The 20,547-nt window shown below is 45.8% G+C and overlaps 1 protein-coding gene across 1 annotated transcript in view; it reads left to right on the top strand.

Annotated features, from left to right (window-relative positions):
- EMG1 (EMG1 N1-specific pseudouridine methyltransferase) overlaps positions 1-20,547 on the top strand; it is a 97,009-nt gene that overhangs the window by 49,239 nt on the left and 27,223 nt on the right. Inside the window, exon 4 of the mRNA XM_044079629.1 lies at positions 7,187-7,245. Within this exon, the coding sequence (XP_043935564.1) occupies positions 7,187-7,245 (59 nt within the window). The remainder of the gene's footprint in view (positions 1-7,186; positions 7,246-20,547) is intronic.

Below are 20,547 nucleotides of genomic sequence, written 5' to 3'. Positions count from 1 at the left end.
ACTGCTTTGCCCTCGTCAATGGCTCTAGTGACTGTTTCGAAAAAGTCAGCCAGGTTCAAAAGGTAGGATCTGCCCTTTACAAAGCCGAACTGGATGGGATCAAGTGTTTGTAGGTCCCCAATGTCTCTGTTTCAGTTCCATAATGATTCTTTCCGTAGCTTTGCAGACCAGGCTGGTTAAGCTTATGGGGCGGTAGTTACCAGGGTCTGTAGAGGTGCCTCATTTGTGGAGTGGGACCACTGTTGCTGTAATCCAGTGTTCAGATACATATCCTGTAGTAAGGCTAAGGTTAAATAGCATTTTTATGTGCTGGTTTAGCTCCTCTTGGAGTTCATGTAGCACGCAACTTGGGATACCATCGGGTCCCATTGATGCTGTGTTTTTAGCTTTGCTGAGGGCGGTTCTCACCTGGACATCCGAGATGACAGGGAGGTTACATTCAGCTGGGATAAGTATTTCTTCTTTTGGGGGTGAGGGAGAGGAGAAATTTGCACTGAACCTGTCTGCCAGAATGTTGGCAATATCTGTGGGTTCAGTGTATTTTTTGTCATTGTGAACGAACTGAGCATATCTGAGGGTTTCTGCACTAACTCTGTGCATATCTGAGGGTTTCTGCCCAGGTTTCTAACATAGCAGAAGAAGGCCTTGTGGTTATCTTTAGTGTCCATAGCAATTTTTCTCTCAAAGTTGGCCTTGGATGTTTTTATGGAGAATGTAGCTTCCTACTAGTGCTGATCAGAGATGCCTTCTCTTTATGGGATTTTGCTCTTGTGCAGTAGCTTCCTTATTTTTGTTATACAATTTGTTTATGGCTGGGGTCCACCAGACAGGACGCCTGCCCTTGGTGGAGAGGGTCTTGGTTTTATTTGGGATTGCATGATCCATGCATTCTTGGAGATGTCCGTAGAAAGCATTTGTGAAGGATTCAGCATTGTGGGATGTGGTGAAGGATTCAGCATTGTAGGATGTGGTTTCCACTGGCCCAGTGGGCTTAAAGGATTCTGTCTCAGTCTTAAGAAGTGTAAAGTCTGCTTTTGAGAAGCTTTTCACTGTAGTCTTTTGTGTTGGGGGTGGAGGTAGGATATGTATATCCAGGGTGATTAGTTTGTGGTCAGATCTCACTAGTGAGGGGTATACTTCCGGTGTGGAGCACTTTGTCCCTATGTTTGTGATGATCAGGTCTAGGATATTATCTCCCCTTGTGGGAGAGGTGACAAGCTGTTCCATTGCATTTGAATTTATGAATTCCAGGAACCTTTGGGCTAGGGTGTTAGGGCTAGAATAATGTACCCAGTCTATGTTAGGGTAGTTGAAGTCTCCCAATATGATGGTGTTGGTGAGAGATTCTTATCCTCCAATGTCTTCAGGAAGGCTGAATGGGGTTCCTGAGATTGGGAGGGTGGTCTGTAACATGCTACCAGTTGTATAGCAGTTTTGCCTACGGTTAGTTGCACCTGGATGGTCTCTGATGCTTTGTGTGTTGCTACTAACCTGGAGGTGTGGGTGTCCTTGATGAATATGGACACTTCCCCTCCCTTTTTAGTTTGGCCCAAGTTTTGGGGTCGAAAATCATGATACGAGGTATAGCCTGGTAGCGCTGGGGTGCTCTCAGGAGCCTTGAACCAGGTTTCAGTTACTGCACAGACATCGATGTTCTCCATACTGAGGAGTGCTTCGAGAGCCTGCATCTTGAAACAAAAACGTACTTGCATTTGGAGCGTTGGTGTGATTTCAGTGTTTTTTTCCTGTGAAGCAAATGCTTGGATTAAACTATTTTAACAGCTGGAAAGCTTTGTTCCTTGGCGTTTTTATCCTGTGGATTTTTGTGGACTACACTGTTAAATCAACAACTACAAGGCTTGACTAGGTCGCCCTCTCCGTAAGCTTCATTGTGTTTTATTCCAGGGTCTTGGCATATGGCTTTTTAGTTACTTTTTGACCTGTTGGCAGTTTTTGGTGATATACAAGTAAAGTGTTTATAGAGTAGGTACACATGACATGCATGTGTGTATTTGAGTGAAACAAATTTGAAATGTGTGCACGCGCCTGTGTGTGCGCCTGTGCCCGTATCACAATTAGACTTGTGATGTGTGCAGTTTCAGTGGCTGTATGCTGAGCCACTGCTGTATTGGTGGATTATAATCATAGCAGTTTTTGTGACCTTTTATGGTTGAAATGCTCTACAAAAACTACCTTCGTTATTATTGGTTCTTAAGTTTTGTTTCACTGCTTAACTGGGAGAAGTGTTCAAAATACAAATTTAAAATGCACTCTGGCAAATGTTGCTGTATCAATAAGGTGAATCAAAGTACATGCATTTATGCATAGTCCTAAAAATGTGTTCAGGGAGCCCGTGGTTTGAAAACAGCCCGGGGCCCGAGGTGCATTTACTGGCCAGATGCATTTTCAATGCATGTTCGCTTCAAGGAAAAATAAGTTTACTGTTGCTCATACTAAGCCTGTTTTCAATGCGAGACTGTCTTGCTTAGCAAACGGCCAGCAGTGTTTGTGCATTAAAATTAAAAAAAAAAGTTTTAAATTAAATCCAAATCTCTCTAATCTTTTTAAAAATCAAGATAAGCTGCACACTGGTGAGAAACAGCCAAGTAATAGTGGGAGACTGGAATGGCTATGGGGGGAGGGGGGTCAGGTCCATTACACTGCTTAGGGCCTATTTAACCATGATCTGGCTCTGCACACACCTTACAGGTTCATAGGTAGGTACTGGGCTGTCTGCCCGACGGCATATATTAGCCCAGCCACATTGTGCGGTATTTAGGCCCTTGATCTAGTCACTAGTACCCTTGGACCCTATCTAGTAGAGCTGTGGGTATGATCCCTGGTGTGAACTTTCTGTTACCCATCCACTCGTCAAGGTTCCTCTTGAAGAGTCATAATGAGGGGCTCTGTCTTGAGTAGGGACCTTGTTCCATAGCAATGGAAGTCTTTGCGAAGGGAATCTATCCCACCAGCATGTTCTATTCATTGTTGTGCTGAGGTTTATATCCCTAGAGTGTGTAGCTCGTGTAGATTTGGTTTTGCTAAGGTGGAGCATGTTCACCAGTTCTGGGTTGGACATGGCTCTGTATGTTAGACAGAGATCACCTCTGAGAAGGCGGTATGCAACAGAGAAAATCCTTAATTTTTTCAATCGTGCTGCATAGGGCAACTGTTTGAGGCCAGTATTCCTCTTAGTGAGGTACCTCCTGTGGTCTCTCCAGCTGCTGGAGATGTCTAACCAGGTACATTCCAATTGGTGTATTGTACTCAATAATGAGTATGATGAGGGAAGAGTAGAGGGGCACCACCACATCCTTGGATCTTGATGCAAACCCTTTCGTGATCAGATGGGTCACATAGAAGGATTTTCTAACCACCTTGGCAACATGGTTATCAAAGGAAAGTTGACTATTTACTTGGGTCCCTAGATCCCTTATTACTACTTCAGATTTCAGGGGGTTACCTCCTGTGTGGTAGTTTGCGGGTACTCTGATTTTTCCAAAGGGGATTACTACGCATTTTTTAGCATTTAGCTTGAGACCATGGCTTTGACACCATGCATCAATCTCATTAAGGCCCTTCTGAAGGATATCCATGTCGGCCGGAGACTCTGTTATAGCACCCAGGTTGCAGTCATCTGCAAACTTGGTCAGCCACAGCCCTTCAGTGATTGCCTGTACTTCTGAGAAGTATATGCCAAACATGAGGAGCCCCAGGACAGAGCCCTGAGGCACACCGCTCATTACTGGTCTGGATTTGGACATAGATCCCACTACTCTTACTTTGTGGGATCTGTCTGAGAGCCAGTTTGCGATCCATCTTGTGACGTAAGGGTTTATGCCCAGGTTGGTGAGTTTATCAATAATACCCGAATGGGGAATGGTGTCAAATGCTTTAGCAAGGTCAAGGTAAGCCGTGTGTACCTCCTTTCCCTTATCTAGAGCATGAGTAACTGTCTCAAAGTAGTCCACCAGGTTCAGGAGGCATGATCTGCCCTTGACTAAGCCGAACATGTGTGGGGTCAAGTGTTTGGAAGTTCCCAATCTCTCCATTTATGAGTTCAATAATGATTTGCTCCATTGCCTTACAGATCAGACTGGTCAGGCTTATTGGTCGGTAGTTCCCAGGGTCAGTTGTGGACCCACCCTTGTGCAGCGGAACCACAGTTGCTGTGCGCCATTCTATGGGCACATATCCTGTCGAGAGGCTGAGATTGAACAGGGTATTCAGAAGTGGGGTTAATTCATTTTGGATATTGTGTATGACACAGCCCGGGACACCATCTGGTCCCATGGAGACAGTGTTTTTAGCTTTAGATACCAATGTATCAGTAATTGGAGTTACACAATCCCCTGGAATGGTAATAGGCCCTGCAGGTGGTGAGGGGGGGGGGGGGATTTGCACTGAACCTGTCAGCCAAGATGTTGGCAATGTCAGAAGGGTCAGTGTATTTTGTTCCATTTTGTACTAACTCAGAACAGACCTGAGCGTTGCCATTTAGGTTTTTGACGTAGCCATAGAAGGCCTTATGGTTATCCTTGGCAACTTTCTTTTCAAAATTAGCTTTAGGTGACTTGATGAGGGCTCTCAATTTCTTACTAATGCTGATGAGAGATGATTTTTCTACTCTAGATTTGGCCTTTTTTGTATAAGTCTTCTCCTTTTATTGTATAGTTTGCTTATGGCCGGGGTCCACCAGACTGGTTTCTTTTTGCTTGAGGAAGGATTCTTGGTTTTATTTGGGATAGCTCAGTCCATGAAATCCTGAAGATGCATATAGAGTGCCTTGGTGTAGGATTCTGCATCCTGGATATCATTATCCTTCTGCAAGGGGATAGTGAGGCTTTCCACTTCTGACTTTTTTCTTTGACAGGGGGAGGTGGAGGGGTGAGGATGTCCAGGGTTATCAGTTTGTGGTCTGATCTGACCAGAGAGGGAGTGATAATGGGTGTGGTACAGTGGGCGCCCATATTTGTGATGACTAAATCCAATATGTTGTCCCCTCTAGTGGGAGAACATACCAGTTGTTCAAGGGCATTTGAATTTATAAGTTCTATGAACCGCTGGGCATAGGAGTTAGAACTTTGGTAGTTCGCCCAGTCTATACCATGGTAGTTGAAATCACCCAAAATTATGGTGTTGGGTAGGTCCTTTATATTTTCCAATGACTCAAGGAATGCTGAGTGAGCATCTTGGGACATGGTGGGCGATCTATAACCGGTTACGACTTGAAATGTGGTTGTGCCTGCTGATAGTTGTGCATGAATGATCTCTGGGGCATCATGCTGCGCCACTAACCTGGAGATGTGGTTATCCTTGATGAATATGGATACAACCTCCACCCTTTGTACTGCAATCCAGTAACTGAGGCCGGAAGGTATGATATGAATTTTAACCTGGTAGTGCTGGGGTGCTCTCTCAAGCCTTGAACCAGGTTTCCGTCACTGCACAAACATCTATTTTCTCCATACTGAGGAGTGCCTCTGTGCTGGTTACGGTGGTTGGTTTGTCCTTTGAGCCTTGCCTAAAAAAGGCACTATGGGGACGGCAAGAGCTTTGGCCAGTATTCAAAAGCCTAGGGGTGACAGGTGCAAACCATCTCTGGCGAAACAGCAAGGCTTGTCTTTCATGTCATCCCAGGCAGACAGACACTGGATCCCGTTAGACTGACACCAGAAGCTTAGCCAATTGTTGAAATTGATCATTTTGTCTTTGTATTGTTATCATTCTAGGTGAAGGTAGTATGCTACTCAAGGTCAGGGTCATACCAGCTTGGGCTACATGATCAGAGAGCTCCTCAATGTCTCTTTTCATGTAATCCAGGGAGGTATGTCTTGGGTTACTCCAGAACAAGTACAAGTATGACGCTGTCATTGTACATGTTGGTGTGAGTGACCTAAGGGCCTGTTATGTGGCGGATCCTGGCACCCGACAGACAGCTGACAGTGACCTTCTCCTTGTTCAGCCTGGTGAGTGGAACATCTTTGTGCCTTACTATAGAGTCTCCTATTACTAGCGTGTTGGGTATGGTGTTTTGCCTTGGGGGCGGTCGTGGGGCACACTGCTGAGGTGAATTATGTGTTTTCTGGCTTGTGTTTGGAGGTGCAGTTTGCTTGCTTGTCTGATTTGGAGGGCCCTCTTTCTTTTTCAGATTGGTACCTAGTGCCTCCAAATAAGTTTTTGTGTATTTGTGTGTATGTTTTGTCTGTGCTTGTTTTGTAGCTCCATGTGTGACTGGTGGTGTGATGCTAGTGTGTCTCTTCTCCTCTTGACTGTCTGTTACAGTCATTGGTTGCAAGCGCTTAGCCTCCAGTCTGGCTGTGTATTTGCATCTCTCACAAGTGTTTGTGTCTAGAGGTAAGAGGAGAGGGTTGTCTGTAGGATGGTAATGCCCATCCCTTCCTTCTGCTGTGTGTCAACCGAACTACTAATCTAACCCAGGTTGGGTTTATCCCTATACACAACTAGAACACTGTTTTTTTTTTTTTTTTTGTCCCAACATTTAATGTGTGGGTTTTGGGAGAACATTTTAGCAAAAAAGTGCTAGCAAATTCTCCAGCACTGAGTAGGGCCCTGGGTCTGTACCTTGACTTTGAATTTCCTTGAGGGTTCAGAAACCCTAACATGACCTTTTCCATGGTAGATGTTGCATGTAGTCTATATTTTTTTCATACAGGGCCCACTTTGTGAGACTGCCTAACGTGTGTTACAGCATACCTTCTTTGTCAGAGTGCACGGTCATTGCACAGCTGTATGGGGCCTAGTAGCAGAGCTTGTTAGCATTGCTGCCTCAATTTGGTTTCCAACAAGCCTATCCACATGGGTGCTCCAGTTTCCTCCTGAAGGACCTTGTGGTGATCCTTCTCCAGATTACCTGGAGGTAGGCTTTTGTCTTTGGATTGGTGTTTTATCTATGGACTTCTTTCCTCACAACTCTGAACTGGGTAAAACTGGTATCTAAGAATCGATTAATTAATGTTCAATGTGCTGAGGTTTGGATGGTATTCACTTAAAGAATTCAAACATCTGTATTTGGTCAGTGCACTTCTACTTTAAGCAGATAAATGACTGCATTTTGCCACTGTCTGTTCAAACCTATTTTTTTAAAGCTTAAAATGGTTGTTGACAGCATTGAAGAAGTTTTTGTTAAGAATTTTGGCTCATCATGTCTTTTTAATTTTTGCAGTGCAGTTGTTACACAAGCTAAGTGTCCGAGCAGCTGATGGCCCCCAGAAGCTCCTGAAGGTACCTCAGTAATGAGCTATGTTTATGTGCTCTTGTTTTTGCTGTTCGCATAGTAACCTGTAGGATCACCTGCCTTTTTAAACAGTTTTTTTAGAAAGGGGAGTAAATTGTAGATGGAGTAGCTGTGCAGTGGGTAGAAGGTATTGGTTTTCTGTAACTGGTTGTCCACATTCATGACGTCCCCTTTACCCGTTGTGATGGTCAGTGTCATGTGCCAGTTTACAAATATATGGAGAAGCATACCTTCTCACATGGACCACCTTGTCTGTTGTTAGTACTTGTACATAATTCATCACCCTCACCCAACCCCGAGCATCCAAAATCCAAACTTTGCATTCCTGTGAATGACATTGAAAAGTTGATGCATTTTTGTGATCTTTCAAAGAAATGGTAGTAGAGCGTAGAGAAGACTGTATTTCCATAGAATTAAGAACAGTTTTCCAAAATGGTTGTGTTCTGCTTCCCAGGAATCTGACACAGAATGCTAAAAACTTAGTCAAAAACTGACCATGAGCTGTTTGCCAGCTGGAGTTAAAACACTCACTGTGTATGTACAAGTCATAAAAGCAAAGGAAAGAGACTCACTGTATGTACAAGTCATAAAAGCAAAGGAAAGACCCACTGGGCCGGATTCACGATGGCTTGCACGGAGTGTATGAGTAGAGTAAGACTCCATGCAGCCATCATGTCTGACGGGCGATCCAGGAACAGATTGTAGGGGCGTGTAAGAGAGCTCCTAAAACGTCTCCTACACGGACAGGGCTGGGATATACAAATTACCTCACTTGCAGCAGAAAGGCATGCAAATGAGGTAAATTTGCAATCCAGGAAGCACAAACCTGTCCGAGTAGGAGCCTTGTTAGCTGCAGAAATGTACTCAGTTGACAACTGAGTACCTTTCTGCAAATAGCACAATGGAGCCTTGTCAGCTCCAAATAAAGGTTACATATGGTTGAGGAAGCATGCCAGTGGCCAAATAAATGGCCATTGGAAATGTTCCCAAATGCAAAATTAAAATAAAAATACTTTTTTTTTTCGGTGATTTCCGATGTTTAAGCGCAGCGCCGCGCAAATGGGGTGCGCTAAAAAAAATCATAAAATAAGAAAATAAAAGCCACAAACGTGGAATCTATGAAAACTGTTAAATTACAATGTAAGGGAATAACAGGCTGAAGACAACATGGCCACAGAGTAGGGGTTGCTACGGGGAGAAGCCCAGTCTAAGACATGTAACCAAGCATTAGTAGGCAATCCTATGTAAATAAGTGTTAGGATAGTGAATCGCACCTTTACTTAGCAAATGAGCACAGTCAGTGGAGTGTAGGAGTAGGATATGGGGAGGAACAGAGTAGGAGATAGGTGACATCACAAGGTGGGTATGTATGAAAGTAGTGAAGCTCATAGGAGCAGAGTGGCATGTGTCAGCTGTCAGTTAGACATCATGGAAAGAGGTGTGTCAACAGGTAGGCCAGGGAAAGCCAAGAAATGGAAGGTGTACACTGTGGATAACACCAAAGTTTTTTGCCGAGCGGGTATGCGCGCCTGTAAACCCGAGTAAGACAGAGTGCGCGCGTTTAAGCCGGAGTAAGCATGTATAAGGCGCAAATAAGCAAGTTGTAGTTCGTCTAAGCATGTGTGTGCGCGTGTGAGCTGCTGTGAGCGTGTTTGCGCTTGTATGCACGTCGCTCCCCCCCTTGAGGAAACAGAAAGAAAAAAGAAGCACAACAAATAGGAAGCTACCAGGGAATACTAGTACAGCTACCAGGGAATACTAGTAGAGCTAGTAGGTGAAAGCAATCAGAATCGGACAATTACACAGGCAGAACACTAGCCCAGCCCAGCACTTAAAACTCTGCAAACAGTGCAGTTTGTTTCTCTCGAGACACTGCAACACTGGAGTAAGCTACTAGAAGTGAAAACTGAAAAAGCTTCACTCAGACAGAAAATGCTAGGGGCTGCCATTGCTGTTATAAGGCGACATATGCAACATGCTGAGGGTGGTGACAATGCAAATGCTGCCGGACAACCCACAGTGAGGAGACTGAGAAGAGTGTACAGGCCCAGGGTCACCTACCAGGGGTTACATGAGCTGGAGATAGTGGAGCGCTATAGAGTGGACAGAGACCTGCTGCAACAAATTGTTGAGCTGTGCAGGCCACGCCTCACACACAGAACCAACCGAGGGGAACCCATCCCAGTGGAAACCAAGGTATGTGTTGGCCTAAGAATACTAGCAACAGGTACCTTCCAGAGACCAATATGATGGGGATATCACAGGCATCAGCATCCAGGGTACTGCACCAGTTCCTGGATGCCATGTCAGCACATGCCGGTGATCATGTACATTTCCCCAATTCACATGAGGTATTGGCCAGCAATATGAGTCTCTTCCAGCAAATAGCAGAATACCCTGAGGGTAGTGGGTGCAATAGACTGCACGCATATATGCATCTAAGCACCAGACGGTGAGCAGGGTAGGGCCTACATTAACCGCAAGGGCTTCCCTTCCATCAACTGCCAGGTCGTGTGTGATGCCCAGGGCATAATAATGAATGTGTGTGCTGGCTGTCCTGGAAGCTACCATGATTCCCATAGCTGGCATCTGATGCAGCTGTACCAGACATTTGCCAGTGGGGGCATCCCACATGGTCACTTAGTGGGGGATGCTGGCTATGCACTGGAGCCGTGGCTGATGATACCCATCAGAAACGCGCACACACACCTGAACAGGAACACCATAATGAGGCACATGCACAAACACGAAATGTAATCGAGCGTGTGTTTGGGCTGCTCAAGTCATGGTTCCTGTGTCTGGACACATCTGGTGGAGCCTTGCAGTACTCCCCAACTACATGTACTCAAATAGTCATGGTATGTGCTATGCTACATAATATGATCCTGCGAAAACAGCTGCAGTAGGACCAGAATAGGCCTGGGCCAAACAGCCCCCCACCATTGCCAAGTCAATCACAGGCAGAGCATGACTTGGAGGAGGAACAACCTGAGCCTGCCCCAGTAGGCAGAAGAAGGCGTGCCTAGTATACCTTTGCCTTAGCAAAGAGGCAATGCATAGCACATACACTGGCTCAGTAGGAACCCTGGAAATGATACCTCTCTCTGACTTCCACATATAGTGAAAGGGATGCCTAAGTTGACACAACCTGCTTTCAAACATGTGCAGGGAGTGTAGTATGTGCATCCAACATAGGCAGCCCTGCAGCACCACCTGAAGCATGATGGCCATGTGTTAAGCAATGTAAGGTAGTGCTAAACAGCATTTACCACCATGTAGTATATGCAAACTTGAGGACCTTGAGTATCATCCGACCCTCACCAAACATGATGCCACAATATGAAGACAAGACTATCAATTACAACAATTGTCTTAAGTATTGGTGTCAGTGAAAGGGGATCCAATGCCTGTCAGCCTGGGATGACATGCTCAACAAGACATGATGCTTTGCTAAGGATGGCTTTCACCTGTCACGTTTGGCCTTTTTGGATATTGCCAAAGGCTTGTCACCCCCATAGTGCCTTTTTTAGGTAAGGCTCAGTTGACAAACCCACCTCCATAGGTATCACAAGGGATAAGAAACTAGAAGTAATGCTACTCAATGCCAGAAGTCTAAACTGCAAGATGCATGCACTCCAAACTCTCCACAGCATGGAGAATGTTGATATCTGTGCAGTAACAGAAACCTGGTTCAAGGCTCCCAAGAGCACCCTAGCACTAACTGGTTACACCTCATACCATGCTATGCAGCCATAAAACATGGAACAAACTACTAAAGGAGGGTGAGTATCAATATTTGTCAAAGATACCCACACCCCCAGGTTGGTGGCACAGCATGAAGCATCAGAGACTATCCATGTGCAACTAACAGTAGGTAAAACTGCCTTCCAGTTCATAGCCACACTTGGAACCACACTTGGCTGACTGGAGAACACATGAAAATATTAAGGTCTCCCCAAACACCATTATATTGGGGCGACTTCAACTACCCAAACATAGACTGGGAGCATTACCCTTATCGCAACACCCTAGCCCAAAGGTTCCTAGAATTTATAAACTCAAATGCTATGGAACAACTTGCTACACTCCCACAAGAGGGGAAAACATACTGGACCTGATCATCACCAACATAGGGACTCTATGCCCAAGACCAGAAGTGTATCCCTCACTGGTAAGAGCAGACCATAGAGTAATCTCACTGGATATTCACATCCCGACCCCAGCCCATGGCCAGAAAACCATAGTGAAAAATTACACTAAAGCAAATGTCACACTCCTCAAAACCGAGGTGGAATCCTTCAGAACCCCTGTGCCTGTGGAAAATACGGCCCAGACCTCAGAACCCATTATAAGCGCATTCTGTGAACACCTTCAGGAATTCATGGATCATGCAATCCCAAATAAAACCAAGATCCAATCCTCCAAAGGCAGGCATCCTGTCTGGTGGACCCCAACCATAAAAAAAACATACAATACAAGGAGGAAGCTACTATATGATAGAGCTAAATCCCAAAATGGGAAAGCATCTCTGATCATTATTATTGAAAAACTACAGCCACACATATAAAATCGTCTAAGGCTATCATTGAGATAAAAATTGTACAGGACACCTAAGGATAATCACAAGGCTTTCTTTAGTTATGGTAGGAACCTAGGTGGGAATTCCCAGATATGCTCAGAATTAGTCCAAAATGACAAACAATGCACCAAACCCACATACATTGCCATCATCTGAGCTGACAGGTTCAGTGCAAACACCCCCCCACCACCACCACCACCACCAAAAGAGCAAATATCTATCCCAGCAGAGTGCTGGCCCCCTGACATCTCAGATGCCCAGGTAACAGCCAATCTCTCCAAAGCAAATCACACAGCATCAATGGGACCAGACAGTGTCCTGGGCTGTGTCCAACATGAACCCCAAGAAGAACTGAACACAAACATAAAACCACTGTTCAATCTCAGCCTTGCCACAGGATATGTACCCAAAGAGCAGTGTACAGCAACAGTGGTCCCTCTCCACAAAGGTGGTGCCTCAATGGATACTGCAGACTATTGGACCAGAAGCCTGACTAGCTTGGCCTGCAAAGCTATGGAAAGGATCATCATGGACCTCAGAAATAAAGAGATTGGGGACCTACAGACAGTGGATCCTACCCAGCTTGGCTTTAAGGGCAGATCCTGCCTCTTAAACCTGGTTGAGTCATTTGAAACAGTCACCAAGGCCATTGACGAGGGGAAGGTGGTCCACACAACCTACCTGGACCTCGCAAAAGCCTTCCATACAATACCCCACTTGGTCATTATAGATGAGCTCACCAGCTTCAATATAAACCCCTATGTCACTAGATGGGTTGCAAACTGGCTCAAGGACAGAACCCACATGGTCAGAAATGCAGGAGCCATGTCTGACCCCAAACCAGCTACAAGTGGCATCCCACAAGGCTCAGTTCTGGGACCTCCCTTGTTTGGTATATATCTCTCTGAGGTACAGGCCAACACAGAAGGACTGTGGCTGAACAAGTTCGCAGTTGACTGCAAACTGGGTGCCATAATCAACCCTCCAGCTGACACAAGCATCTTACAAAAGGGCCTCATAGAAACAGACAACTGATGCCAGAGCTATGTCCTCAAGCTAAACACTAAAAAGTGTATAGTCATCCCCTTTGGCAAAAACTAAGTGCCCACAAATTACCACATAGGTGGTAACCCATTAAGTATGGAAGAAGTGATGAGACCTGGGGACCCAAGTTGATGGCAGTCTCTATTTGACAACCATGTGGCCAAAGTGTTTAGAAAAACATTTCATATAGCCCACCTAATCATGAAGGTATTCACATCTAGATCAGGGGAGGTCATCGTGCCTCTTTACTCATCCCTCATCAGGCCCATAATTGAGTACAATGCCCTTTGTGGGATGTACCTTATCAGATACCTGCAGCAGCTGGAAAGACCACAAAGTACCTCACCAGGAGGATCAAAGGGCTCAAACACATGCCATTTGCTGCCCAGTTAAAGAAACTGCAGCTCCATTCAGTGGCATATCGCCTGCACAGAGGTGATCTGTGCCTGATGTATAAAGCCATGTCCAACCTGGAATCAATGGACATGCTGCACCTTAGAAAATCAGAATCCCATCAAGCTACGCGCTGGAGACCTGAACCTCAGGACTGAAATAAAATAGGACATGCTGGAGTGACAGATTCATAACCCAGAGGCTCCCTCCACTCTTGAGTAAACTCCCACTCCAGGTTAGCCAGAGTCCCTCATTGACTCTCTTCAAGAGGAATCTGGATGAGTGGATGGGAGATTGTAGGTTTACCCTGGGTATCGCTGCTATGTCACTGTTACACAGAGGCACAGTATACTAACTTTGAAAAATGTCATGGCAAACTCCACTTAAAATGTGTGTTGAAAGCCAAACACACTCTGGCTAGGATTATAAATGCCCTAGGGCAGATAGCCTAGTATGAACCTATGAACAGAATCACACACACCAACTAATACAACTGTGGTCAATGTGGAGTAATGTATGGCAATGTCCACCCAAGTTGGTGAATACACAGCAACGTCGGACAAGCCTGGTTCAAGTAGGCCAAGCCTGGTTTAAGTAGGCCATAGCTGAACAAAATGCAACATGCTCATAGTTGCCCAACTGGCCCTTAACCAGTCTGGTCTGCTCAGTATGAACATTTAAAGCAGTGATGGGACTCAAACCCATGATACTGTGCACCATAGTGAAAGTACTGAACCACTACACCATGGCAGTATTGCAGTGTTCAGCCAGTATGAAAGAATGTTGACAAGTCTTTGCAAACTATCCCATGAAAACCCTGCAGGCACAGCACAATCCCTGTTGAGTTATGACAGAAAGGAGGCTGGCAGTAATAACACAACATGACTTCCAACACACACAGTATAAATGTCAATATTGGTCATGTTCACACAGCCACAAATGTAGTGGACTTCAGATCACAACATATGTAAAGGTCACACTGGGCATGCTCACACACTTGGATAAATGAGACATATCTCAAGCAACAAACCATGGAAAGCTTGAACTGGGCATACTCACACACTTAGGCCATGTCTGAGTATAGCAGTCGGCCACACATCTGGCAGTTGCATGTGTTAAATGACAACAGACACATATATTAATATACTGGAACCCTGTCATGATCTAACATGTTACGCAGATACACAAGTTGTTCATAGAAACTGGGAAAGCTACGGCAATAAAGACTTGCAAACAGCATCAGCAACAAATATTGTGTATCCCCAACATAAACGTAGGTGCAGGGGTCGATGCTAGGCTGTCTGCCCTAGGGAATTCATAAGCCTAGGCAGAGTGTATTTGGCGTCCGCATCCCCAGTAGAGTAGCCTACTGTGCCTCTGTAAAGTAGGTCACAGAGGGCACCCTTCAAGGCTAGTTTGCTGTGCCTCTGTCAAGCAAGGACACAGTGGAGATCCCAGGGGTGAATATGCAATTTCCCATCCATACGGCTGGATTTTGCTGGAAGAGGGTTGGTGAGGGGCTATGTCTAACTTTAATTGGGATTCAATTCCAGAGTGAGGGGAGCCTCTGGGTAATGAATCTGTCCCTGCAGCATGTCCTATTTAGTTTTGTGCTGAGGTTTAAGCCCCTGGAGTGTGTAGCTCTAAGGGTCTTGGATGTTATGAGATGGAGCATGTCCATTACTTCTGGGTTTGACATGGCTGTGTACGTCAGGCATGGATTATCTCTGAGTAGGCATTAAGCAACTGAGTAGAGCTGGAGATCCGTTAGTTGAGCTGCATAGGACATCTGTGTGTGGCCCATGATCCTCTTGGGGAGGTACTGTTGTGGACACTGTAGTTGCTGCAGATGTTGGGTAAGGTACACCCCAAAAGTGCCATTGTAGTCAAACATGGGCCTGATGAGTGACTAGTAGAGGGCCACAATGACCTCCCATGATCTACATGCAAACCCCCATGTGATAAGGAGGGCTATATAAAGGTCTTTGCAATGACTCTGTCAATGTGATTAGCAAAGGAGAGGTTATGATCTATGTTGGTCCCCAAATCTGTAAATACATCTTCTGTACTAATGGATTACCACTTATGTGGTGATTTGTGTGCACCTTGTTTTCCCCAAAGGGGAGGACTATGCATGTCTTAGCATTTAGCACGAGGCCATGGCTGTGGCAATAAGCATCCATCTCTGAGAGACCCTTATGGAGGAAGCATGTGTCAGCTGCAGTGTTGCTTATGGCCCCCAGTTAGCAGTCATCTGTGACGTTTGTTAGACATAATCCCCCCGTGTTAGTCTGAACCTCAGAGAAGTACATGCCGAACAGGACAGGTCCCACAACTGAGCCCAGTGAGACACCAGTTGTACCTGGTCTGGAACTGGACATGGCACCTGCAATTCTGACCATGTGGGTTCCATCCCTGAGGCAGATAGCAACACATCTAGTGATATAGGGGTTGATATTTAAGCTGGTAAGCATATGTATGATGCCTGAGTGGGGTATTGTGTTGCAGGCTTCTGCAAGGTACAGGTAGACTGTGTGAACTACCTTGCCCTCATCCATGGCTTCAGAAACTGTTTCAAAGATATGAACTATGTGTAAGAGGCAAGATCTGCCCTTAAAGCCGAATTGTGTATGATCCACTGTCTGGAGGCTCACAATGTTTTTGATTATGACTTCCATGATAATACGCTCCATAGCTTTTTCTACCACACTAGTCAGGCTTATAGGGTGATAGTTCCTGTGGCCCGTTGTGGCACCACCTTTGTGGAGTGGGAGCACTGTATCTGTATGCCATTCTCGGGGTACATATCCTGTAGTAAGGCTAAGTTGGAACAGTGACTTAATGTGAGTGTTCAGTTCTACTCGGAGCTCGTGTAGGACACAGCCTAGGACACCGTCCGGTCCCATACATATGCTGTGTTATTTGCTGTGGAGAGGGCACCAGTCACCTGTGCATCTGTGATGTCAGGGAGGTTACATTCATTTGGCATGGGCATCTGCACCCTTGGGGGGGTAAGGGGGGGTGTTTGTGCAGACTGTCTGCCACGGTGTAGGCTATGTCCGTAGGTTTGGCATATTTTGTGCTGTTATGCAACAATTCAGAGCATATCTGTGTTTCCACACATATTCCTGACATAACTAAAGAAGGCCTTTTGCTCATCTGTAGTGTCTGGTCAATTTCACTTTCAAAATGTGCAAGTGGTGATTATATGAGGGATTGAAGTGTCTTGCCAATACTGTTCAGAGATGTCCTCCCTCTGTGGGATATTGCTCTGTTATGTAGTAGCTTCCTCCTTCTGTTGTACAGCTTGTATATGGCTGGGGTCAACCAGACAGGTCTCCTGTTTTGGAGGAGTCATGGTTTTATTTGGGATAGCATGATCAATGCATACCTGCAGATACTCATACAATGCGTTTGTAAAGGATTCTGCAGATTGGGCTGTATTGTCCTCCAGCACAGGGCCTTTGAAGTATTCCACTCCAGTCTTCACAAGTGCAAAGTCTGCTTTTGAGAAATTCTTTACAGTGATTTCCTTGGCTGGGGGTGGGGACGGGATATGGATGTCCAGGGAAAGTTGTTTATGGTCTGATCTTAACAATGAGAGTTCTACCTCTGGTGTGGAACATACAGTCCCCATGTTGGTGATGATCAGGTCCAATATGTATTCCCCCTTGTGGGTGTGGTGACTGGTTGTGCCATAGCACATGGATCCACAAATTGTAGTGGCTGTAGGGTGATGTTGTAGAGGGCCTGAGTAGTATCCCCAGTCAATATGTGTGTACCTGAAGTCAACCACTATAATGATGTGTGTGAAGACCTTCATATCCTACACTGTGTTCCCAGGAAAGCCGGGTGCGGTTCCTGGATGTGGGGGGGTGGTCTGAACTACACACCAAACCAAAAGGTGGTTTTGCACAATGGTAGTTGTATATGTATGGCCTGTCATGCTTAGTGCAGTGGTACCAACCCAGAGGTGTGTGTGTCTGTGATGTATATGGATATACCCCCTACTTGTGTTGTGTGTTACAAGTCCTGTGGTCACGAAGCATGGTATAGAACATAACCTGGCAGTGCCAGTGGGCATATGTGATCCTGAACTAGGCGTTTGTTAATGCACAGATATTGTTACCCCCATACTGAGGGATAGTAAAAGATGTACATTCCTCTTTGGAAAGACTGATGATGTCAGCCCCCTATAAATACAGCAGGAGAAGGGAAATCATCCAGTAATGCGAATAGCGCGCTGTGCTAATGCGTCTCTCTCAAGTATCATAACATAGTTAGGTAGGGGTTTGAATCCTGCAAATGGGGTGTGTGTGTCTGTGTGTGTGGGGTGGCAGGGGGTGTGTATGTGTGCAAGTCTCTGTGAAAGGAATGGCCTTTTTGAAGACTGGGATAACGCACTAAACGATATACATTCCTCTTTGGAAAGACTGATGATGTCAGCACCCTATAAATACAGCAGGAGAAGGGAAATCATCCAGTAATGCAAATAGTGCGCTGTGCTAATGCGTCTCTCTCAAGTATCATAACATAGGTAGGGGGTTGAATCCTACAAATGACGTGTGTTTGTCACACAGTTTGTCAATGTGTTGTGTTTTGCTTTTATTATTGTATGACATATTATTATAACAGTAATTTCAATGCACACATCCGGTATGTGTGTGCCACATACAGATATGTAGTTCCTATGTGTGAAGCCTGCCTCATATGATTACAGTTGTTACCTTTGCCAGCATGTGCAGCAACTTACCAGACCTTAGGCCATACATGTATGTTGGTGACAATGCAGGCTACTGCAGTGATCTGTGTCCTAGGCCAACTGTGACACTCACACCCATGAAAGCTTTGATAATGTGGGTGAGGGTTCATGTCTGGAGTATATGTCAGACATGTTAAAACACAGCAAAGTCTGTGAGTGATGGACATCCAGTGTAGGTGTATGGCAACTGTTGCAGATATGCAAACAGACACTGTCTTGCTTAGGTGATACACCGAGGGACTGCAGAATACCGTTGGAAATGTGAATATCACAGGATAGACAAGATAACACTTGTCCACAAGTACACACCATTACCCGTTCTACATGATGGGTGCTACCACCTACATGGTACTGTTGGAATACTATGCTAACTACATGCCGATGACAATGCTACAGTTGCATTACAGCAATACAGCATGGCTTGGACAATGGGTATCTGTCTGTATGATACCCTTGTGGTGGTTAGGTGTGTCATGTGTAGAATGCATTGTAGGCCACTGTATGCATTTGCAGTCGTGGATGGACATATCCGTAGTGTGTTGACATGTATGTGAGACTGCTGTATGCCAAAGAGTATTGTTCCCAGGGATGTGTGGGGCTCTGTAAGAATGGCTAATGGTATAGTGTAGTACTGCAGGGATATCACTGACACCAGGTTCCTACATCTGCGTATCAGTTGAAGAGACAGCATGTAATGACCATGGAATGTCAGGCTATGTAGGCTGTGTATAGTACCAGAATGCAGACCATTGACATATGGAAACCGTATCACCCACAGCATACTGACAAACCATGTCATGTTCCATGCTAATCATGTTCACAAATGTACACATGCAACTCTGTGCTGCAAACATCACACATGTACTGTCCACACCCCAACACATGCAGGCACAGGTACATCACACATGTACTGTCCACACCCCAACACATGCAGGCACAGGTACACACAACAGCCATGTGGCACATGTGCAGACAGTACACTTTGGGAATTAACACTGGTGTATACAAAACTACAATGACAATTATAGTTAATGCATCATGCATGCTCAAATATACCCACAATGATATCATTACACTGTACAACATGATATTGCTACAGTGCTATGTAGTCACCCTGTGCATCAGCACCATGCTATCCTCTTCCTGCATCAATGTTACAGATGGCAGGAGGTGGCGCAGTTTATCATATGCACAGGGTGTGTACTTGGTTTGCCAGAGTCTGCCATTGACACATCCAATCGACATGTATGTGTGTGTGTGTGTGTGTGTGTGTTAGTGAGGGACAACAGTACAACATGGGGCAATGTTGATGTGATGTGTGTGTATATGTTAGCCCTAGGTGTTAGCATTGTGTGTGTGTATGCTTGCACAGGGTTCCACCACGTGGCTGCCATATACGCGTGTTTGTGGACAGCCACATACTGTACCTGCCAGGTCATACAGATCACTGTCTCTGGCCACGGACACTGTACCTGTGCCTGGCAGGGGTGCTACAGGCAGTATCGGGTACTAAGCCAGACTGGGTACTGTTATCAGAAGCAGTGGGTTGTTGACTGGATACATGTCCTTGCTGGGACTGTCCAGAGCCACGTGCACGTGGTCTTCTAGGATGGTGTAATGACAGCACAGACCCAGCATTGCTGGGGCTGGTACTGGCACTATGGGAGCGGCTGTGGGTTTGTTGTCCATGACGACTGCCAGCTGATGACGTTGCTGGCATACGTCCACGTCGACGCCTCAACCGTCCTGCACTGTCCTGGCTCCTGGACATGTAGTTGTGGAAGAGATCTAACGTGTCCCCCCAACGTCTATCAATGACCTTGCTGAAATTACGGATGGCAGCCGCAACGTCACTCAGTGTCATTCATAGCAGAGCGATGTGCTCTAAACTCCCTCAGACCCTGTCTGGTGTACCGTTCCATACGTGCGTGTGCCTTCATTACAGCCTGGAACATAGCTGAGGTTGAAAGACCTCTGTGGGAAAGTCTGACCGGGGCAGTACAACCACGGATGCTCCCACAAGAACCCCTGGACATCTGCCTGTGTGGTACCATGTCGGGTATCTGGCCATGGCTGCTGTGAGGGGATGCATGTGCCAGTGATACCACACTACCCTGGTCAATGCCCACTGTATGCTGTCCCTCAGCTAAGGACATTGGTGACACTGGATGTATCGGCAGGATGACTGCACATTGATGGGGTTGACTGCTGTGTAGTGTCGATTGGCTGACCAACGACAGACCCTGTCACACCTCCCTGTGCCATTACACATGTATCATCATTAGCACTATCCCCAGCAGTGGCTTCAGGTTCCCTGCTGCACTTCACCAGAGCAACATCAGAACCTGAGAGAGGAAGATAGGAAGCGCAGTTTACAAATGTGTACACTATGTTAGCAGACATGCACGCAGGCACACTCCTCAGTACAGCAGATACAAACACAGACACACCTGCAATCCAACACATACACAATACTGTTTGAGGGTGGGTGACAGTATGACAAGGAAAAAC

Source organism: Protopterus annectens, chromosome 8.part0 (genome assembly GCF_019279795.1).
Source record: "Protopterus annectens isolate FY-2018-M chromosome 8.part0, PAN1.0, whole genome shotgun sequence".
Taxonomy (NCBI): Eukaryota; Metazoa; Chordata; order Ceratodontiformes; family Protopteridae; genus Protopterus; species Protopterus annectens.
Note: the sequence above shows the minus strand (reverse complement) of the source record. Positions and strands in the feature narration are given on the sequence as shown.